The sequence below is a fragment of the Mastigoproctus giganteus genome, chromosome 12 (assembly GCF_048544385.1).
Source record: "Mastigoproctus giganteus isolate SK-2022 chromosome 12, ASM4854438v1, whole genome shotgun sequence".
NCBI classification, from domain to species: Eukaryota; Metazoa; Arthropoda; class Arachnida; order Uropygi; family Thelyphonidae; genus Mastigoproctus; species Mastigoproctus giganteus.
Window position 1 is genome coordinate 48866384 of NC_143586.1, and position 24645 is coordinate 48891028.

Here is a 24645-nt window from a genome sequence, read left to right on the forward strand (position 1 = left end):
CACTGGCAATTCTCACTGTATGAATGATGTGTAAGCTGTATTTCCTTACCTGTGTTTCTGAATTATCGGTCAGTATTGGATATAGCAAAGAAGCGGTTAGAAAGTGTTAAAAGTGAATGTTCTTAGATTTGAAAGAAGGTCAACCCAAAATCTCGGATGTAGTGGAACTATAGATAACGGTATCACACTTTTAATAAATACTGTATATTGTACACATACAACTAAAAAGGAACCCCTTGCCAGGGGATATAATGTAATGTAAATTGCAACTATGCCTGCTTAAGGGTAAAGGCTACTTTACTGAGCAAAAATACAGACTGGGTCATTTCCACAAAAGAGTACAAATTTTGGTAAATTTTGAGATGGCAAAGTGCGTCTTATTGGTCAATTAAAAGTGTCAACAGACAACTAATACACATTTTTTCTATAAAACCTTTAACAATTTAAAGGCATAACAAAATATTTAAAAAATATATATATGTAGGAAATAGTCTGAAATATTTGGAAATAACAATTCATTACGATAACGATTATTTGTACCCAAACCGAGCCTGAACATTGTTCATGTTACCCAGCCTGACCCTGAACATCCTTCTTGTTACCTGACTGACCCGGCCTGAGGGCCAGGTCGGGTCAAAGCCCGAGGCTGGGCCCATGCAGACCTCTAAGTACCACACAGTTAATACATTTCTCTGAGGTTACTGCTACCCCATATGCATGCATTTGTCAATGTTAAACTTCAGTTGCCACTTCTCGGCCCATCTGTCCAACTTTTCTAGATCCTATTGCAGTTATTAGTTAGTTATTTTTTGGTTTTTAGGAGCATTAGCAACTAAGGCCATATTGCTCCGGAATATGCGGTGGTCATTCCCTGACCTTTCTGCATTCTCCGTATTTGGTGGTGATGGGCTCGAACCCCGGTCTAATCAAGAAGCGTGTGCTACGCACTGCTGCTCCTTCCCACCTGGCTACGGAGGTGCCTTCCTATTGCAGTAGCTACGCTCATTACTGTCATTAACAACTCCGCCAACCTTTGTATCAGCTGCAGACTTTGACATTAAGCATGATATATATTCATCAATATCATTGATAAATATACAATATACAAATAATGATAAATAATAATGATTAAAAGTAATGATAAATATACAAATGTAAATATGAGTTTCAGAACCATTTCTAGAGAAATTGTGTCAAGTGATTGGAAGGACTGTTGTAGATGAGTAATTTCATCCTAATGGTTGTGAGTGCATGCTAGTGAGAAGGCCATCTACTGGGATGGAAGGACTTTGGCTATGCCATGCAAATTCATCCAAAAACCAATATGAACTATCATAATCTTTAACTGTTGGACCCAGATGCTGTGGAACATAGTTTCTTCAGCCATTGTCACATGTGCACTATGAAAAGGATGAAGGATAACTTGACTATATCACATTTTGTTAAGGCTCAAAATTTGCAGATGAAACGTACATAAGTGCCCTTGTCTTGAAACTTACATGAACAAATACTATATTAAGATGCCAAGTACAAGAGAGCTGTTAAATCAATATAGGAACACCAGTTAAACTGGGCTATGAAAGGATGACTGTTGACCACTGTAAGGAGACAAATGCCACCTTTTACAGCCATTTTGGTCCTTTTTTTTGTCATCTCATAGGTGAAGAAGTAGATGTAACAGAAAGGAAACTGTCTGAAGTGAAAACTGTATTAAACAATTTCTTTTAAACCAAGTTTAACCTTTTTACCTGTAGTCAAATAGACACAACCATTTGACTGGAGGTAAAATGGCAATCTTGACTAACATTGAAAAGATTGGGCCAAAACCCATTTGGAAACAAACAAACTCATGATAAAGAAAAATAACCAACAATTATTACTGAAAAAAACCTACAAACTGTGTAAATTAATACAATGAATCAATCTTAATGATACCAAATAAAATATGACAAATAAACTTAGCACGAACAAAAATAAACATAATCATTAGCATTAGTAGAGGCATGTGATGCAAGAAAGCAAGCTTATGCAGCATCAGCCAAAAAAAAAAAAAAAAAAACTTCCACTTCACCCCTCCGTTCGTTCAAAATACCTGTCCAGCTGAGCCTTAAATTTATTTAGGCTATCCACTTCCACAACAAGAGATGGAAGTCTGTTACACCAACCAACTACCCGCTGGCTAAAAGCAAATTTCTGCACATCTATCCTACATCTGTCTTTCCTCAATTTGAATTTAAGCCCTCTCAGGTGATTATTCTGAGCAAGAGGCAGAATCCCATCAGCATTGAGCATGCTCAAACCATTCAAGGCTTTATACACTTCTATCAGATCACCTCGCCGGTGCCTAGTCTCCAGACACTGTAATTTGCAAAACTTAAGCCTTTCTTCGTAAGTGCAACCCTTTGTTCCATTCAATAATCTTGTTGCCCTTCTCTGTACTCGTTCCAGTAGCTCTATATCCTTCTTGAAATGAGGCCTCCAGACCTGTATACAGTACTCAAGGTGTGGCCTGACCATTGCCTTATACAAGGGAATAATCACCTCCTTATCCCTGCTAGAAAAATTCCTGTATATCATTGATAAGACACCATGAGCTACTCTTGCAGCCAGTCTGCACTGCTCAGAGAACTTCACATCTGCCTGCACAATTACCCCCAGGTCCTTTTCATTCTCTACCACTGTCAATGTAGTACCACAGAGTTGATACGTTGCCCTGGGGTTGCTGTTTCCCATATGTAGTACTTTACATTTGTCAATGTTAAACTTCATTTGCCACCTCTCACCAAATCTACAGACATTTAAATATTAATTAACTTCCAAAATCTCGCTGTCTCAATTCAGAATAAATCAAGGATCTTGCCTAGGTCTATAAGCTACTTACAGAAAATAATTTAATATAACAATTGGTTAATAAAGCAGCTAACTATAGCTAAAAACTTCCGGTTCGCTGGTTCTGCAAAATTGTTGAAGATAAAAGTAAATAAGGTACCTGGGGCAGATACTACTATCGAGTTATATTAAGAGAGGCAGCAAAAGAGGTAAGGAAACTTTTAACCATAATTATGAGCACATCCTTGGATTCAGGGGAATTCCCTATAGATTGGATATATGCAAATTCTCCCCAATTCTTAAAAGGGTGGATCAAAGGGTGAAGTGAAAGAGTACTGACCTGCCAGCTTGATTTCTGTTCCAGGGAAAATAATGTAGTCATTGGTTAAAGAAAGAAGTAGTGCAGCACCACCTAGACAGAAATGCAGTTATACAGCAATCACAGCATAGATTTTTTTAAGGCGTGATCTTGTCTTGTCAATTTCATTGGATACTATGGCACAGTAACAAAGGAACTGAATGCAAAATATAATTTTTCCATCATATTCTTAGATTTCAGAAAAGCTTTTGATATTGTTTGAATGTGGTATTAGGGGCAAGTTATTGTTATGGATAAAGGGATGGTTGAGTGGGAGAAGACATAGTGGTTATCAGAGAGTGCTGCCCTTCTTGATCTAATTTTATTAGAGGAGTGCCTCCAGGGTTCAGTTCTGGACCCATTATTGTTTTCAATATTTATTAATAATATTGATGAAGGCATATCAGTTTAATATCAAAATTTGCAGATGATACAAAGTTTGACAGGGTAATTATTGACAGTAATCAGGGACCTGCTACTTCATCAAGACCAAGAAAAATTTGCAGATGGGCTGAGAGGTGACACTTGAAGCTTAACATTGACAAATGTGAGGTGCTGTGTATAGATAGCAGTAATCTGAGAATAACATACTAAGTGTGTGGTACCACACTTAAGGTAGTGAAGAATGAAAAAAAATTTGGGGGTTAATTGTGTGCAATCAGACATGTTCTCTGAGCAGCACTGACAGGCTGCTTAGACAAATCATGGGGTTTGTTGATGATATACAGGAATTTTGACTGCAGGCATAAGGAAGTGATTATCCCATTGTATAAGACAATGGTTAGGCAATCTTGAGTACTGCATACAAAAGGGTACTCTTATGGATAGCAGTAATCTAAGATATTAGAAAGAGAATCTTCAGTTTTGCAAATTGCAGCATCTGTAAATTAGGTACCTGCAAAGGAGACCTGATTGAGGTGTTTAAGGCTTTGATTGGATTGAGTAAGCTAAATGTTGATGGCATCCTTACTGTTGCTCAGACAATGCACATAAGGGAGCAGAAATTTAAATTGATCAAGAGTGGTTGCAGGTAGCTGTGCAGAAATTTGCTTTCAGCAAGAGGATAGTGGATTGTTGGAATAAACTTTCATCTGGTGTTGTGGAAGTGGGTAGTTTGAATCAATTTAAGGAAGAATTACAAAAATTATTAGGATGGGCAGGTGATGTGGGAGTTTTTTTGGCTGATGCTATATAAGCTTGCTTCATTATATCATTTTCCAATATACTAAAAAAGTGAGGATTTGGATGTGGTTCTCAAACTGTTTTGTTCCAACTGTCAAATATTATTATAAAGAGAAATATGCTTGCATTTAGAATATTACTTTCCATGAACAGTATCCCAGGTCAGCCTCAGTTCTCATCTCTGTCATGAAAGTTATTTGAAAGATTCAGTTGAAAGGTATAATATTCCTGCAGGTTATTATAGCTGTCTGTAGGTGATGCCTACTTTGCCTATAATCGAGCCCGTCACCACCAAATACGGAGGATGCGGAAAGGTCAGGGAATGACCACCGCATATCCCGGAGCAATATGGCCTTAGTTGCTAATGCTCCTAAAAACCAAATAACAAATACTTTGCCTATACACTTTCAGCAGCCCTGCTCAGCAAAGAATTTAAAAATATTGAGCCTGTACAAAATTAACCTGATGTTGTTTACCCACCACCTAATATGACATTGTTTCAGTTTATGGATCAGAGTGAAATTTCATTATTGAAGGCATATTACCACAAGTGGACTTTTTCTAAGGCCATCAGTGCAACTGCTCAAGGAGGCTCAACTCTGAAGGAGTTTTGGGAGGTATTTCAGTTTTTGATCTAGTGAGGGTTATCAGAATAGTCTGGAATGAGGTGAAGAATCCAACCATAATGGATTTTAGAAGAAATTTATCCTCAGTTGGTGCTGATTTTCAAAGCTTTAAAGATCATGTTGTAGATGTTACTGCAGCCGTGGTTGATAGTTTAACCAACTGGAACTGAAGGTGGCACCTGAAATTGTATTGAATTCTTGGTATCTCATGCTTAGGAACTTAATCATGGAAGATCTTCTTAATCTGTAATATTAATAAAGATCAAAAGATTCAAGAAAGCAAAGCTTTTACTGCATAAATAAAAAAAAAAATGTCTATATCCCTCTTGTACTACTCTTCCCACTGCCAGAAAATACCAATTCAGCTACCCCTTACATTTCACCAAGTCATCAGCCTTACTACCCAGAAATGCAGTTTATTTTAGAGGTCAACAGCACACCGACCAAATGTAAGCTTCCTGAGGTCTAGTCTTTTTCCAGATAGTTTATGCCCTCTAGTTTGATGCCTCATTTCAGTGGGAAAATTCTACACTTTCAATCTGATCCCTCCCCAGTGTTTTGTATACCTCAGTCAGCCCCATGCACCTTCTTTCGTCCAATAAGTTTCCATCACTTGAATTGCACTAGGTTGATTAAGCCGAGAGAGAGAGGAGGAAAAAAAAAAGTAAACAAAGATTGTTTATTAGGCTACTATTTTAAATGTTCAAATAAATCCATTTTTTTTTTATCTTTGCTTTTATCATATAGTTGGTCTTTTCTGTGATTTTTTTTTTTTTTTTTTTTGTTTTTGGAAAGGACTTATCAGGAAGCTCCTATAATAACATTGTGCCTGTGAGAAAAGGCTTGCCCTTTTCACTACTTTGTTTTTTGTGAGGGTTTTCACAATCTTAACCTGTCATAAATGAAAGATTGGCTGTACTATAATTCAGCAGCGGTGCAAGATAGCAAAAAATTTTGGAGTATATATTACTGTCTGGTGAGAGCACCCAGGGTTTTTAATTATTAAGTGCCCCATTTGGCATCTTAAAATTTGAGTAAAATCTGGTAGTATGAAAATTAAATTGTTTAAGTTCTCTGTTAGTTTTTCAGAAGAATGCTTTAGTCACTCTTATTAGTATATATTTATATATAGTTATATATAGGCTGTTCATTATTATCGTTTTCTTAGTCTTATTTTTTTGTTCCAATAGCAAGCTGATGGAGTATCTAGTAAAGATTTCAAAACTACAAAAACTAAGGACCAGGTTTTGGCTGCTGTGAAAAAATTTACTGATGGCTACCTTCATGCACCTGTAAGTTCTTACAATGAATTGATATGAAGACTGTGCAATGAATAATGTGATATAGATCTGAATAACACAATATTTTCATAATTAAATTCTAGTTATATTGTTAAGTTGCTGTAACACTCTTTCTTGGCTTTCAACATACGGTAGTATGTAGACGGTTGAAACCATTTTTGCTCCTTTTTGATTACAACTGTTCTGCATCCTCAATACTGGTCATAACAAGCATATTTTCCTTTTTTCTTTGAAATTATTTTTTGTATTTAATTTATTTTAACACACTATGTGAACCTTCCAGGATACCTTTCAAGATCTAACCCCTGCCCCAAGACTTACCACTTGAGAACAACTGATATAGTAGATATAGTGGATAATTTCTGTTATTCAGAAATGTTTAAAGGGTTAAGAGTTAGCTAAAAAAATAAATTATAAATTGCACTGACAACCTCAGGACCTGTTCCTTGCCAGATCTTGGAAATTTCCAAACTCTGTATGGATATTATAGTCATAAAAAAGTGGAAAATCCTGTATTTCACTTTACTTGTACACTTAACTATACAAGAATAATTGGTTTTTTTTTTTTTTTGTTTTTTGTTTTTTTTTTTGAGAGAACAATAGCATGCGATTTATGGGAAAGTTCAGTAAAATAAAATTATTTCCCCTTCCAAAATTATATATTTTGGAAGGGGAAGTGTTTATCACTTGTTCTGCATCCACAGTGATATAATTAAGATTTTTGAACCTATAGCCAAATCAGAGTTGTCTTTGCTTTCCATTAATATGGCAGTATTGTGTTTCACCTTTCCCCATTCAAAATATACCATACACAGTACAGTATATTTTGAAAGGAGAAAAGTTTCAAACAATTGCTTCATTAAATTTGTGATTTCATGTATCATTATTAGATAATTAATGCCACTTTATTTTTCTATTATGGTGTTTTGGAGATGCCATGTTCCCTCCTGAGATAGTGACAGGCTTGGGATTATGCTCAGTTTTAGAAATGACATTGTTATTTACAAGTATACCTAAAATTATTAATGTTATTTTTAGTTGAATCAATTCTTTCAATTCTTGCTGGAATCTCATTAGAGAGCAAGTGGCCTCAGTTAGCAGCTTTTTGCCAAACAGTGACTAATAAGTTGAGTCTAATTGAGCAGTCAAGTGGTGTATGGAAGAAAAATTTCCATTAAACATATAATGAAAGTTGTGCGAGTATAACCCCTATACTGGACTCCATTGGCCCAAAGCAGCAAATTAGTAGGAGCAGAATTTTTTTATTTCAATGCAGGAGTTGAAATAATTAGGTAGTTAATGTTACTCTGCATTATATTTCTGTCTTTAGGAGAGAACACAGCATCTCCAAGGGAGTAAGACAGAAATATAACATAATGTTAATTTTATAATTATTTCAACTGTTCCATTGAAATTTAAAACCTGCTCCTTTACTAATCAAGAATCTTTAACAGTACTGTCTTTTCACAATCCTCCAGACTACTTAATTTTCTTTTAAAATACAGATTTTCAAATACAATGAAAGTTGCTTTTCTGACATTGAATCTGAAAGTTCTGAAAGCATCCACTAAACAATAAACATATTGCAAAAATAGAAAAAGGGCTGAATATGGAAATTACAGAGAATTTTACTCCTTAGCATACCATGTAAAATCTGTGCAAGTATCTTAGATAAGAGGTTAGAAGTCAAGTCTTATCGAGTCCACTGAATTCAGTCTTAAAAAATAACAGTCTTGTTTTCTGTAACATGAGCAGTCATGTTACAGAAAAGTTGGGAGAATATAACAGAACCCATGTTGTTGATCTTGAAAAGCCACATGATAAAATACCTAGAAATCTTCTCTTTCAAATAAAAAAAAAAAAAAAAATGGCATCGGGGATAATATGTTATGAAGAATAAAAAGTTTGTGTAAAAATGGAAATTCAGCAGTGATGATTGAAGGAAGAATTGGAAAATAGTTTATGGTTAAACTTGGTGCAAGGCAGGAGTGTACCTTAATGCAAATGCAATTTACTAATGGATTTCAGCATAGAGGATGGAAAAATTATTGTATGTGGATGATATTGTGTTGTTAAATAGTAGCTTCCAGAACATTCAGGAATTTCTGAATAAAATAGATAAAATTTGTAGAGAATTTAGAATGCAAATTAATTGCACAAAAACAGAAGTTATGGAAGTTGGGAGAGTCAAAATTTAGATTGTAGACTAATAACCAAAAATTGAAACAAGTTAACAATTTTTCATATCTAAGAACAGTTTTTATTGAAGATAGATTAGATGAAAATTAACAACAGAATAAGTAAAGCAGGAAGTGTAAGAAGCCAGTTAAACAAGTTCTTTTCGAACAAAAGAGAGCCAAAAAACAAAATTTCACACAGAACATTAGCTGTTTATAACCATTTTAAAGCATGTTTTGTCTTATGGAGCTAAGAGCTGAGTAAGAAATAAAAGAATTGATCAAAAATTAGAGTTGTAAGAAAAATAAATATTTATTAGATGGAAGCAGTGGCAAGATCACAGAATTACAATTTAGGGGGGAAAAATTTGAGGTAACAGCATCACAGAATAATGAATTGAACCTAGTGATGTGACATACCACACACAATTACAAAAGAGTGTGGCTTTAATTTATCCAACCTTGAAGTTTTGAATATTTTACACCACCACAAGAAGAGAGACTTTTTGGATAAATTTTGGATTTCAACAAGTTAGTCAATAGGAACATAGTCAGAATTTCCATCCCCCAACATAGCTTATTCTATTCCACATGAAATGGGCATCTGACTACACAACCAGAAACTCTTCCCTAATAAACAGCAGCCCTACTTCCATTAACAGTTACACAGAATGTGAGGTGCAGAACACTAGGCAAGCAGTACATGTAGGTTCTCCCTTTAACCAAACATTCAGAAATGACATCACCTTTCAAGGACTCCCTCCTTCCTCCTAGGTACCCAGCATGACGCAGAAAATGGATTGTCATGAGGTTCTAACATACACACCAATCTGTAAACATCTCTCTTCCTCCAGACCATTCAGAATTCAAGGTCAGAGATCTTTTTTTATTTGTAGGACTGTAGGAAACTGGTAAAGCATCACTGATTTCATTTGTTGTGATAACATAATTTTAAAAAATTATGTTCTCATAATGCCAAGTTGTTGTTATTTGGTTTTTAGGAACATTAGCAACTAAGGCCATATTGTTCCGGGGATATGCGGTGGTCTTTCTCTGACCTTTCCGTAATGCAGAGTAATGTAATCTGTGCATGTATTGTTCATCCCTCATTAACTACATCTTTAAAATCTTATTTATTATTATTTTTTTTTTTCATATTGGAAAAATCTGATATTTAGCATGAGCATTAGGAGTTGCAAATGATGCAAGAAAGCAAGCTTGTACAGTATCAGCCAAAAAATATCTCTCCCAGTAGTTTTTCTAGTTCTTCCTTGAATTTATTTAAGCTATCAACTTCGACAACAATGGATGGAAGTTTGTTCCAACAGTCAACCACACATTGGCTAAATGCAAACTTCTGCACATCTATTCTGCAACCGTCTTTCCTCAATTTGAATTTGTACACCCTTGTGTGTGCGCAGTCTGAGCAAGAGGAAGAATCCTATCAGCATTGAGCTTGCTCAATCCATTCAAAACCTTAAAATACCTCAATCAGATCACCTCACAGGTGCCTAGTCTCCAGACACTGCAATTTGCAGAACTGAAGCCTTTCATGGTAAGAATATCCGTTTCGTTTCCCCCACCAATCTCATTGCCCTTCTCTGTACTCGTTCTAGCAGCTCTACATCCCTCCTAAAAGGAGGCCTCCAGACCCGTGTTGATCAATTGATCAATTATTGCATATTGCCTAGAAACTAGTTACTGTTACTATTTGATACTCTTTGTTCACAGCCTCAACCTTTGGGTAAACTGCATTAATTTATTGTAAAAAAAATAAATAAATAAAAATATTCTTAAAATGCTTTTTCTGTTAATAATGAAATGATTGCAGACAAACATATCATGTTAATTATTATATACCTGTAACAATTTCTTAGGAAAATCAGGGTTTAAACTCACTTTTAATTGTATTCAGTACTGATGGTTGAAATATGCAATTTTTAGAAACATATAACAATACAGTTGAGCTCCCACAGAGGAATGAAAAAAAAAACGGTCGCTGTATCAGAAGGATGTTATATCGATCGTTTATAAAATCAGCAACAAAACAAGTAAAAGCTTGAACATTTAATATAATTAATAATGTAGTTATTAATTATATTAATTATATTATAATTAATAATATATACTACAATATTAGATAGTATGACTCAGAGCTGCAACGCTCAATACGTTCTACGTTGATATCAATATTTGTAAAATAATAAGAGGAGTTTACCTCAATATAGTACGTAGAAGACTTCCATATGATATCCTCCAGAAATTAAAACGAAAAAATGAAAAAACCATTACAGTAAAAAATAAAAATTAAAAACCAATTTAACAAAATTAAAAATTAATTTAACACTATGAAAATTAATTAAAGAATTTAACGAACATTTTCAAAACGATTTTCCTTCCTGAAGCTGACAATGCTTTTCGACCGTTAGGGATGGGATACCAGAAGTATACCAAGGTATAACTGGGAGTTAAATTAAACTTGAGAAGGACATTACATGGAGTAGGTTTAGTAAAGATGCTTTACTGCATGAAGTATTTAATTACTCCGATGAGCCAAAACATTATGACCAATGAGTTGTTATTACTGATCTCTGTTAATCAGTGTTACTCTTGTTCTTCAGATGGGAAAGGCAGCGGACTTAAGCGAGTTTGACAAAGGCCAAACTGTAATAGCCAGATTACTGGGTCAGAGCATATCTGAAACGGCATGGTTTGTGGGGTGCTCATGGTGAGCAGTGGTTAGTACCTACCGAAAGTGGTCCGGGGAGGGAAAACCCACAAACCACTGACGAAGTGCTGGACGACCATAGCTCATTGATGCTCGAGGTGAGCAAAGGCTCTCCCGGATGGTATGTGGCAACAGATGGGCGACTGTGGTGCAACTTGCCAGTAATCGGAATGCTGCTGATGGGAGTAATGTGTCACAACACACAGTACGTCGAAACCTGCTGAAAATGGGGCTGCATAGCCGCATGCTGCTCCGAGTGCCCATGATAACTATGGTTCACTGGCGACAGTGCCTACAATGGGCATGCGCACATCGAAACTGGACCTTGAGTGATTGGAAGAAGGTTGTCTGGTCCAATGAATCACGTTTCCTGTTGCACCATGTGGATGGCTGGGTATGGGTGCATCGTTTATCTGGGGAAGTGATGGTGCCTGGATGCACCATGGGACGAAAACAAGCTGGTGGTGGTGGTGTCGTTGCTTTGGGTGATGTTCTGCCGGGATACCCTGGGTCCAGTCATCCATATGCCGGGAACTCTGATGTCTACCACCTATCTAAACATCATTGCTGACCAGGTACACCCTTTCATGGCGGCGCCTCCGTAGCCAGGTGGGAAGGAGCAGCAGTGCATAGCACATGCTTCTTGATTAGACCGGGGTTCGAGCCCGTCACCACCAAATACGGAGGATGTGGAAAGGTCAGAGAATGACCACCGCATATCCCGGAGCAATATGGCCTTAGTTGCTAATGCTCCTAAAAACCAAAAATAACTAACTAACTAACCCTTTCATGGCAATGGTTTTCCCCTCTGGTGGTGCTGTTTTTCAGCAGGATACTACGCCATGCCACATTGCCCGGATTATTTGAGACTGGTTTGCGGAACATGAGGAAGACTTCTAGATATTGCCCCGGCCTCCAAATTCCCCAGACATCAATCCCATCGAGCATCTTTGGTTTGTGTTGGAACAGCAACTCCGATCTGCGCCGTGTAAACCATGGACCTTACAGGAGATGAAACGATCTGCTGGTTGCATGTTGGTACCAGATACCATAAGACATTTAGAAATCTTGTAGCGTCCATGCATCTCTGGGTACGAGCTGTTTTGGCTGCATGCGGAGGACCAATGTCATATTAGGTAGGTGGTCATAATGTTTTGGTTCATCAGTGTAGTTTATTGGAACAAGAGGACAGTTATTACAACAGACCCAGACAATCCCAACAACCAAATAAATTGGCTAAGTTTTGGATTTCTGTGTCGAAATCCATTTTCAGACCTGGATTTTTTTTGGTTCTGTAATATATACAAAGAGATCCAAAGATACAAAATTTAACATTTAATAGTTGTTTACAAAAAGATAAGAGTTAATTATACAAAGAAAGGTTAATGTAAGTTTTTGAAACATGAATCAGTAAAATTTGTTTGGTGGAAACAAATGTTAATTCAGAATTAAATTTTATTCCAAACTAAATATAAAAATGGCGAAATGCTTAAAGTGCAGTACTCACCTTGAATATAATCTGCAATAGTTTTATGAAAAGACTGATGGCTAAATATAAGGTGGAATGGTTAAGTTAATGCATTAAGGTGGGATGAGATTTAATTTAACGGAATTTTAAAATAAGCGCAAGGAAGCAGAAGTGCACTACTCCGTCCCTGGTTGTCATGAAGTAGAAAATAGTTAATCTGGAACATAAAAGAATTGATATTGCCAATAGTCGTGACAACAGACTTTCGTTAAGTTATAACGTCTTCAGTTGGCGGTGTTAAATGAGAAGTAACGCGTGCTGTATTTTAAGGAATTTTCTATACTCTCGTGATGCTCTTTGGGACACGTGGGAATCTCAGATGTGAGAGATTCCAAGCCGAGGAAAGGTGAAAGGGAAGTTTTGCGTTTAGGATGTTGAGATTAGTGTTGTGTCGAAACCATTCGATAATGAGGGCTTCATATTGAAGAATTTTGTGGCTGGTTTTAAGTCTTATAATGGTGATAGCGGAGTCAATTAAACGAGTGTGATTGTGGGTTTGGGCATGAATTGTGAGTTCTGTACTAGCTTGTCCCGATCTAAGACTATTATAGTGGTAGTATGCGCGAGTGTTGTAGGTTTTGGTAGAACCAAACTTGGTAGTAGTACTACCAATATAACAGGCATCACAGTTTGGTTGACATTTAATCAAGTAAATTATATTGTTCAAATCGTTGGTTGGGTATTTGTGTGTATCTTTGTAAGTGTTGAATAAGGATCCGAGTTTATTATAAGCTGAAAAAATAAGGGAGATATCAGTACCTGTAAACACATGGCGGAATTGTCCGGCAAGTTCATTATGGTATGGGAGGATGATGCGTATATTTGCGTTGGTGGTGGGTTTTGGTGGATTGTTAATTTTACTTTTGGCAGTGGAAATAGTGTGTTGAATGAGTTGGGTTGGGTAGTTCCTAGCTGTAAATTTTTCTGTGAGGTATTGAAGTTCATTGGTTAAGTCATTTTGTGAGGTGCTATATTTGAGGGCATTATGTATTTGGTTGTATAAAACCGGTTTTTTTGTACAGAGTGTGGTGCGAAGCAAAATGTAGGTATTTGCCTGTATGTGTATTTTTTCTGAAAATCTTTGTGCCTAGTTTGGTACCTGTTTTGTAAACAGTGAGGTTGAGAAAATTAATTTGGTTGTTGGTTTCAATTTCAAGAGTGAGTTTTAACCTATCATTTATTGAATTAAATTTTAAAAAGAGATTGTCTATAGTGGCCCTATTGCCTATTATGAGTATGTCATCAGCGTAACGAGTGTATAATTTTATTTCTGGGGGGAAGGGTTGTAGGATTTGGTTCTCTATTGTGGCTGGGTAAATTTCTGATGGGGGGGGCGGAGATACCTAAACCCATGGGTAAACCAAATATTTGTTGGAAAATTTTATTATTGAATCTGAAATATCGGGCGGCTAGTAAAAGTGAAGTGAGTTCAAGGATGTTATTAATAGAAAGAGAGGTACGTTTAGTCAAAGTGTTATCTGTTGTTAAGAATTTCCGTAAAGCCTGTAAAGTGTATGGGATATGCACGTTAGTATATAGAGATATTACGTCAAATGATGGTAGGATATCTCCATCAGAAATTGTAGTATTGCTTATTTTCTGAAAGGTCTGATTGGTGTTGCTGATTTTGAATTCTGAGAACCTGGTAAGAGGGGATATCATTTTAACTAAGTAGGTGGATAGATTTGCAAAAGCTGACTTACTGAAAGAGATAATTGGTCTTAATGGGTGGCCAGGTTTGTGTAGTTTGGTGATGCCAAACATGTGAGGAAGGATGTTGTTGTGGATTCCTATCTGTTGCAGTGTGTATAAATTGATTTCTTTATTTTGTCTGAGTTTTCTTAAGATTAAATCTAGTTTATTTTTAAATTTGGTGATATTATGATCGTTATCAATTTTATGTGTGTTTTGGTCGGCTAAAATTTGTTCCATTTTCTGAGTGTAAGTATTTTTGTCTATGATGACAATTGTGTCACCTTTATCCGCTTTTTGTATAATAACATCTGAAATTTTGCTTATTTTTGTATATCTAGAAGTTGTTGCTTTTTAATATTAGATTGGGAGGAATGCTCAGAGTTTATTATGCTATTGGTTTGGTGTATTATTCACCATTTGTCGGGATGATGTTCTAGTTTAGATTGGAGTTCTATTATACAGTCCTTGATGGGATAGTGTTGATCTTTTATGGCATAGTTGAAGCCATATTCTAAACCGAATTAACAACCAAATTAATTTTCTCAACCTCACTCTTTTAAAAACAGGTACCAAATTAGGCACAAAGATTTTCAGAAAAAAATAGTCATACAGGCAAATACCTACATTTTGCTTCGCACCACCCCCTCGGTACAAAAAAAGCGGTTTTATACAACCAAATACATAATGCCCTCAAATATAGCACCTCACAAAATGACTTAACCAATGAACTTCAATACCTCACAGAAAAATTTACAGCTAGGAACTACCCAACCCAACTCATTCAACACACTATTTCCACCGCCAAAAGTAAAATTAACAATCCACCAAAACCCACCACCAATGCAAATATACGCATCATCCTCCCATACCATAATGAATTTGCCGTACAATTCCACCATGTGTTTACAGGTACTGATATCTCCCTTATTTTTTTCAGCTTATAATAAACTCAGATCCTTATTCAACACTTAGAAAGATACACACAAATACTCAACCAACGATTTGAACAATACAATTTACTTGATTAAATGTCAACCAAACTGTGATGCCTGTTATATTGGTAGTACTACTACCAAGTTTGGTTCTACCAAAACCTCCAACACTCGCGCATACTACCACTATAATAGTCTTAGATCGGGACAAGCTTGTACAGAACTCACAATTCATGCCCAAACCCACAATCACACTCGTTTAATTGACTCCGCTATCACCATTATAAGACTTAAAACCAGCCACAAAATTCTTCAATATGAAGCCCTCATTATCGAATGGTTTCGACACAACACTAATCTCAACATCCTAAACGCAAAACTTCCCTTTCACCTTTCCTCGGCTTGGAATCTCTCACATCTGAGATTCCCACGTGTCCCAAAGAGCATCACGAACGAGAGTATAGAAAATTCCTTAAAATACAGCACGCGTTACTTCTCATTTAACACCGCTAACTGAAGACGTTATAACTTAACGAAAGTCTGTTGTCACGACTATTGGCAATATTAATTCTTTTATGTTCCAGATTAACTATTTTCTACTTTATGACAACCAGGGACGGAGTAGTGCACTTCTGCTTCCTTGTGGTTATTTTAAAATTCCGTTAAATTAAATCTCATCCCATCTTAATGCATTAACTTAACCATTCCACCTTATATTTAGCCATCAGTTTTTTCATAAAACTATTGCAGATTATATTCAAGGTGAGTACCGCACTTTAAGCATTTCGCTATTTTTATATTTAGTCTATTATCACGGTACTATAAGAATTCTATAACTTTATATTTTATTCTAAATTAATTCTCAAAGCGGAATGGACTAAGATTAATAGAGTATTAGGACTTATGTTAAGATTTTGTCCAGTTTTTAAATAAAGGATGGATTTAAAACGGTACTTAAAACAAATGATAAAGAGGTATTCATAACTCTCTTAAGCAGTGTTTAAAATAATTCATTTAAAATTTTTGTTTGTATTAATTGTTTAATTGGATTATTTTGTTAGTTTATAAAAGGATAGATTTATATCATAGATTGGTATAAAATATAAGTAATGTACAGTTGGTAAACAGCTTTTTTGGAACACCATTCTGATGATACTAAGTCAGTGGTTTTCTACCTTTTTTAATAATGGCACCCTTGAGTAATTTATTTTATTTTGTGGCACCCCTACTCAATTTTCTACCTCTTAAATCCGATTCTCTCTATATATACACATATATATGTATATATTATGTGTATTTATATATATATATATATATATATATATATAATATTTAAAAAAAATGTTATATGATATTTATTATAATATAAATATAAGGATGCACCTTTTTATAATGAAAGAAGTACTTAAAAATAGGTTTAAGTAACTTAAACCCAAATTACGTGGCACACCTGGAATGTTGCAGCACCCTAAGCTGTCGCGGAACCTTGGTTGAAAGCCACTGTACTAAGTCCTCATTCACTTTAGCATGGACTCCATAAGATGATAATATTCTTTAATACATTCTGTCATGCAGAATGAATAGTAAAGAGAAACTGGTCAATACACATAATAGTCCTTTCAGCCTCATCTGACAAATGAGATCTGGTGATGTGAGCCATAGAAATAGGCTGATGCCCATACTGTCATTAGTATAATATTTTAATAAGTTAAGACAATTAATGTTGATATAATATGGCCAAGGCATTACATTACATTTAAGATTCCATTAATGCTAAAGGCCACTACCTAGGCTGCAGCCCATCTGTGGACTGCCATTAGTATAGGCAGATGTCAGTGTCTTTCAACAACAAATGTGTCCTCCCACCATACACACACACTGACCTACAGTATCTCCCCCAAACACAATGGAGCCATGTTGTTTTCTCCATACTGTGGTGTGCCCTAATTTTCATGATGCATTTGTAATTTGCATTCATTGAATCAGACAGGTCTTTTTTTTATTTCTTCAGTGTTCATTCTTGGTAAATACTTAACTTACTGCAGATTCTTGTTTCTGTCATGTGCAGTTAGTAATGGTATATATTATAGCCTTGGTATTAAAATCCTCAGTTGAAGAGACTTTTAAGAATTCCTCCAGTATGCGATAAGAGTTGAACACAGTCATCTCAGAAATGTGACAAAACCACTTACTGTCAGGGAGAACCTGATGTGCCAGGCATTGAGGCAGCTGTTGCTGTAATTCCTGGCTGTGCTGAAATGTTATTTGAGCAGAGTAGCAGCTATCTGTGTGCCAGTATATTCTTATCACACTGGGCTAAGAAGGCTGATCATTTAACACAAACAACACAACCAAAGACCACATACATTCCTGACTTCACTGATCAACTTTGCTGTGTACAGTACCTCTACATATTGTGGAGGTACTGTACACAGCAGTGGGATTGCCTTCACACAAGAAATAGAAAAAAAAAAAAAAAAAAATCTTTGAACATCAACCAATTGTTTTGAGCCACACGATTTACATTGACAGTTTCTTTTCTGAGCTGCAAGTTGATCATGGTTCACTTTGTATGCCATTGTGTGCAAACAAACTATCATGACCAGAATCTGATTCTGGCATGTCTCCACCCAGCTCCTACTATCATTCCTCCTTCAAATCAGTTAGGTTGCATTGCTTGCTTATTTAAATGTAACAAATATAACTTGGGTGCCTGCGGAAGATGTCTGTCGCAAGCCTATAAACACAGCTAGACACATGATATTAGCAAGCAGTGATATGTTTGATATCCTTGTGGAAAATGGTGATCCTTAATAAATTGTCCACTTTAAAGTCTAGTCTTTAAATAAAAATCAATGATGGTTTTTAACTTGCAGATTCTTTATTTGGAGAGGCTAAAAGCAATTGAGTCATCGTTAAAAATCTCAGAGTTTTTTGCCAGCCACGAGGTAAGTAAATTTTAAGATGCCATTGAAGTTTTTTCTGTTGTTATTATAGTTAAGCAACTGTTTGTTGCTTGTGGGTAGTTTTATATTATTTCTTTACTATATGTGTTGTTAGTTAAATAACATTAAAACCTGCCTAATTATTACATGCAGGGTTACTTTATGCAATAGGCAAAATAGTTAACTGTTCAGGGCTCCCACCACATATTTGAGCATTAGACATGCAAAGAATTAAATTTTTTTTTTTTTTTTTTTTTGTATTGATACATTTGGCATTTAATATTTTTGGTTTTAATTTAATCTTTCCAAACTTTTTTTCTGCTTTTGTTAATATGAATAAATTTTGTACCACTATAAAATTTGTAAGGCCTTTAGTTATTTAAATAAAAAAATTAATAAAGAGAAGGGACTTCCCTATCCAAGATTATATTTTCTGCAGATTCCACTATCGCCTTAAAGCAGTCCCCAAATTAAAACTACTTATTGTGTGTGCACATATGCATCAAGAAAAGAAGAATATGAATTTAATTATTTTAATGAAAATTGTGTTGTCTCAATAAATTTCACTTCAGTTATAAAAGCATAATCACGGCTTCATTATTTTAGATCTGCCTGCCCAAGTACCTGATTTTACATATATTGAGTTAAAAAGAAGCAAATTTGTTAAGTAAGGAAAATGAGCGCTACATTTCTTTTTACCTGATGTTTCTACATTCAGTATGAATGAGGAAGAGCTAGAAGAGCTTCTCATTGTGGCCTTATTCTTCCAAAATTGTTGCAAAATTTATATGTAAAAAGTTCCCAAACAGATTTTTTAATACACCTCATAACATCTATACTAGGGCAGTGGTTCCCAGCCTTTTTGAGAATAAAGGCACCCTTTAAAACCTAAACACTTTGTGGCCCCCACATATCAACAGGCATTATGGAAATACTTTGTACTAAAAAAATTTTGTAAACTCAGTCACCATTTTAAATAAAATCACTTTTTACTAATCAAAAGAATACATAAATTTAAAAAATAATGAATAATACTAAATATATTACAATTAAGTAGGTGGACAGGTAAGTAGATAAACCTATTCATTTGGGCAGAATTGAAACAAATCTGTCCTCATACATTTAACCTAGCATACAATACAATTATAAAATTTAATATACACTTAAGTTAGTTATAAACCAGTTATACAAATATATTAACAAAAAATCAGTAGCTTTCGGGATGCGTGTCCCTTTGTCAACTAACAAATTAAATACAAAATTAAATACAATACAACGAGCTGAGTGAGGCACGTTAATCATGCGTCATTGTTGTTGCGTGGACGTGTGCTGCTTTCTATGCCACTGATCATCCAGCAATAAAACGGTTGTCTCCAGGATGGGATGTAGACGTATGCCTTTCTGGCGATTTAATGCCTTTGGATTGCTTACTATGTTGAGTGACTCTAGCCATAGGCGGTGGCGAGAGTGCCGTGAGTGGTCTACTATTTCAAAGTCGCGTTTGGGGTCAAGATTGTGGTTGGCGGCCCAAAAATGTTCCGCGACCGCGGACTGGTCAGTTTTGGCAAGCCAGATTGTTCTGTTGTGTTCCATGAGGCGATCCTGGAGACGCCTTGATGTTTCTCCTATGTAGCAACTGTTACAGTCTCTACAGGTGATGCGATATACCACATTGCTGCGTAAGATAGGTGTGACAGGGGTCTTCACGCTGGAGACAAGTGAACGTAGGTTCCTGCAGGGTAATTGCACACATTTGATGTTGTAACTTCCAAGGACCTTCGAGATCCGTCCTGACATGCCTGGATAATAGGGAATGTAGGCGGACGATATACCAACTTGGTTCGGTGGTCTTGGGCTGGATGTGAGTTCTTCTGCCTGTAATAGGCATCTGCTTAGTACATGGGATGGATAACCACATTTGGTTAGGTCTGCCTTCACACGGGAGATCTCGTTACGCCTAATTGTGTTGATGCTGGAATGGCTCCAAGCCCTGGAGAATAGGGTGCGGGCAGTGCTATTGAGATGGCTTGGTGCGTGGCCGGACCTGTAGTTAGTGAATTGACCGCACCACATGGGTTTGCGGTATACTAAGGTCTCTAGATCTGGGCCTACGCGATGCACTTCGAAGTCCAGGAACGGGAGCGTACCGTTCACCTCTGATTCTATGGTAAACTCGATGAAATTAGATAGGGAGTTGAGGTATTCCAGCAGTGCAGTTTCAGAACCACGTGGTATTACGGTAAAAATATCGTCAACGTATCTACACCATGTTGTAATAGGTGTAGGTGGGTTCTGGTGTATCTGCTCCTCCAGATCTTCCATGGCGATGTTAGCTACTACGGAACTGACAGGGGCACCCATAGCAGTGCCATGTACCTGCTGGTAGAGTGAATCCTCAAAAGTGAAGATGCTGCTTGATAAGCATAGGTTGAGGGCGGTACAGATGTCATCAGTGGATAGTGATATCCTGGATTGGAGGCTTAAGTCGTTCTCGAGGAGCCTTCTGGCGCAGTGCACGGCCTGTTGGACGGGAATTGAAGTGAATAAAGAAACCACATCAAATGATGTCATGACAGTGTTGTCAGGGATTGAAAGGTCCTTAATGAGGTGGATGAATTCACTTCTATTTTTAACGGTGTGCAATGTATTACCTATAAGAGGTGAGAGGAGGTGCGCGATATGTTTGGACAGTTCATACATTGGGTCACTGCAGCACGACACTATAGGTCTGAGGGGAATACCCGGTTTGTGGATCTTTGGTAATCCATAGAATTGCGGTAGTTGGCAGCCAGTAGCACGTAGAAGACGCTGAGTTGTGGTCGAGATCTTCTTATCTTTAAACCATGTGTGGATGAGTTTATTGACATGTGTCTCTAGACGTTTCAAGACCTTAATGGGTGGATCAGATAGAGGTTCACATACGTTTGGGTCTAGTAGTAGGGTCAGGGCTTTCTCTCGGTAGGTTGATCGGTCCAACACAACGGTCCGGTGCCCTTTATCCGCAGGAAGTACGACGATGGAGTTGTCTTTTCTTATAGATGATAGGGCGGCACGCTGGTGATGGTTAAGGTTTGAGTAAGTTTTTCGAGTGCTGCGGAGGATTGCGGCAGTCCTGAAATGGATCTCGTTGGCAGTTTCTTCGGGAAGGTTGGTAATACTGGCTTCTATACCCATAGCGAGCTGTGTGAATGGAGGTTTGGATGGTATAACGGCGAATTTCATGCCGTTGGATAAAACATTCAGCTGCTCGTTGGATAGTTGTTTGCTGCTTAGATTCAAGACGAAGGAAGTTGTGTCATTTGAACGTGTGCTCGCCTTTAAGGAGTTAGCTTCTATGCTTAAGTTTATGAATTTGCGCTGTTGGCGTAAGGTCTTGCCTATCGTATTTACGAACCTTATACATACCATCTGCCATCGGGCTAATCAGATCTCTGATACCTACCATTTACGCCAAAAAAAAAAAAAAAAAAACATTCCCATTTCACCCCTCCGTTCGTTCGAAATACCTGTCCAGCTGAGCCTTAAATTTATTTAGCCTATCAACTTCCACAAGGGATGGAAGCCTGTTCCACCAACCAACTACCCGCTGGCTAAAGGCAAATTTCCACACATCTCTCCTACATCTGTCTTTCTTCAATTTGAATTTATGCCCTCTCAGGTGATTATTCTGAGCAAGAGGAAAAATCCCATCGGCATTGAGCATGCTCAAACCATTCAAGGCTTTATACACCTCTATCAGATCACCTCACTGGTGGCGCCTCCATAGTCAGGTGGGCAGGAGCAGCAGTGCGTAGCACATGCTTCTTGATTAGACCGGGATTCGAGCCCATGACCACCAAATACGGAGGATGCGGAATGACCACCGCATATCTCCGGAGCAATATGGCCTTAGTTGCTAATGCTCCTAAAAACCAAATAACAACAACAACAACCTCGCTAGTGCCTTGTCTCCAGACACTGTAATTTGCAAAACTTAAGCCTTTCTTCGTAAGAACAACCCTTTGTTCCATTCACTAATCTTGTTGCCCTTCTCTGTACTCGTTCCAGCAGCTTTTTATCCTTCTTGAAATGAGGCCTCCAGACCTGTATACAGTATTCAAGGTGTGGCCTGACCATTGCCTTATACAAGGGAATAATCACCTCCTTATCCCTGCTAGAAAAATTCCTGTATATCACTGACAAGACACCATGAACTACTCTTGCCGCCTGTCTGCACTGCTCAGAGAAATTCATATCTGCCTGCACAATTACCCCCAGGTCCTTTTCATTCTCTACCACTGTCAGTGTAGTACCACAGGGTTGATATGTTGCTCTGGTGTTACTGTTTCCCATATGTAGTACTTTACATTTGTCAATGTTAAACTTTATTTGCCACCTCTTGGCCCATCTGCTCAACCTTTCCAGATCCTGTTGCAGCAGCAGCATAGCATCAGTAGTGTCCTTAACAGCCCTGCCAACCTTTGTATCATCTGCAAACTTGGACATTAAGCTTGATATACCATCATCAATATCATTTATAAATACAGAAAATAACAATGGACCCAGCCCTGAGGAACTCCACTAATAACATTAGTCCACGATGAGCAGTGCCCATTGATTACCACTCTCTGTTTTCTCCCCCTGAACTATCCCTTTATCCATAGCAGCAATTCTTTCAATGCCACACTGCTCCAATTTGTGCAGCAGTCTTCCCTGTGCAACAGTATCAAAAGCCTTTCTAAGATCCAAATATATAATATCAAAGTTATTCCCTGCATCATAGTATCCAATCAAATTGGTCAGGCAAGACTTTCCCTTAACAAAACCATGCCATGTCCGAGCTATAACTGAAGTCTTGTCTAGATGATCCTGCAGTGCTTCTTTAACCAGTGCCTCCATTTATTTTCCTGGAACAGAAGTTAAATTCACAGGTCTATAATGACTTGTGTCAGCCTTTGCTCCTCCTTTGTGAATTTGGGTACATTTGCACATCTCCAGTCTATGGGTACCTCCCCTGAGTCCAAAGAAGCTCTCATAATTATGGCTAAGGGTTTGCTTACTTCCTTTGCTGCCTCCTTTAATATAACTGGATAGATCCCATCCACCCCGATTGCCTTTTTTATGTTTATCCTCAACAATTTCTCCCACTTTCCTCTCAGTTATTACAAAATCATCCAGCTCACTGCGGCCGACCGGGCTAGCCGGGTGGGTAAAGTGCCTGCCTGGCAGCCCAAAGGTTGCGGGTTTGATTCCCGCCTTGGGCTTGGATCAAAGTACTGCAAAAACCTTGTGAGGTGCATTATGGCCACAGAAGCCTATGCGCCAACAACTACCAATAACAATAACAACCCAGCTCACTGCCAGAGTTTACTTTACCTCTGGCATTCCCCTTCCTGAATAACTCCTCATGTGTGAATGTAGATGCAAAATACTCGTTTAGTTTGTTAGCCACCTGAGCAGGATCCTCAACAGTTGAACCAACAGTATCCAGTGGACCCATCTGATTCATCCCTTTCCTTCTACAGTTTACATAAGTAAAGAACTCTTTTCTGTTTTTCTTTGCATCCTTTGCCAAGGATTTCTCATAATCTGCCTTTGCCTGCCTTTGTGACTTGGTTTCAGACTAGCTTATATCTATCATAGGCTTCCATGTCACCCATTAATTTATATGTATCCCATGCATTTTTCTTCTCTGCCATATGTCTCATTAGTTCATCTGACATCCATTTAGGCCTAAACCTTGAATAATATTTCGTAGTTGGTATGTAAAGCCTAGTATCTTCCACGATAAGTTCTTTGAATGCTTCCCATTTTGAATTTGCTGTTGGTAACATCATCAGTTTGTCCCACTATATAGAATTTAAATTCTGTCTCAGACCATCATAGTCGCCTTTACGAAAGCAAAAACCCTCCCTTTTACCCCTGATGGTAGTTACTTCTTTGAGTAAATCCCACTTCAGCACACTGTGATCACTGCCACCTAGTGGTTCCTTTATCTGCAGATTCTTAATGCATGAAGAATCACTACTGATAATCAGATCAAGAGTATTACTCCCTCTAGTTGCCTCCCGAATATGCTGATGTAGAAAACAATCATCCAATAAATCCACAAAAGCCTTGCTAGTGTGTGTGTGTCCAACCCACAAATTGCAGTCAATATCTGGGAAATTAAAATCCCCCATTATAAGACTCTGATTTACTGGCCCACTCTATTTCCCTGTACAGTTCCTTATTATACTCATCAGAGTCATTAGGCCTATAGCACACTTCTACTCTCAATTTTGATCTCCCAGTGCTTATGTCACACCAAACTGACTTGACACTGCACTCTCCAGGGATGTCGACTGGCTTCCCTTCCTTGGATT

The 24645-nt window shown here is 37.3% G+C and overlaps 1 protein-coding gene across 2 annotated transcripts in view; it reads left to right on the top strand.

Annotated features, from left to right (window-relative positions):
* The window catches only part of IP3K2 (Inositol 1,4,5-triphosphate kinase 2), a 173226-nt gene that overhangs the window by 147669 nt on the left and 912 nt on the right, over positions 1-24645 (top strand). For both annotated transcript variants that reach the window (XM_090386819.1, XM_090386820.1), the window contains 2 exons: positions 6186-6287; positions 18233-18304. In XM_090386819.1, the coding sequence (XP_090242945.1) occupies positions 6186-6287; positions 18233-18304 (174 nt within the window). The remainder of the gene's footprint in view (positions 1-6185; positions 6288-18232; positions 18305-24645) is intronic.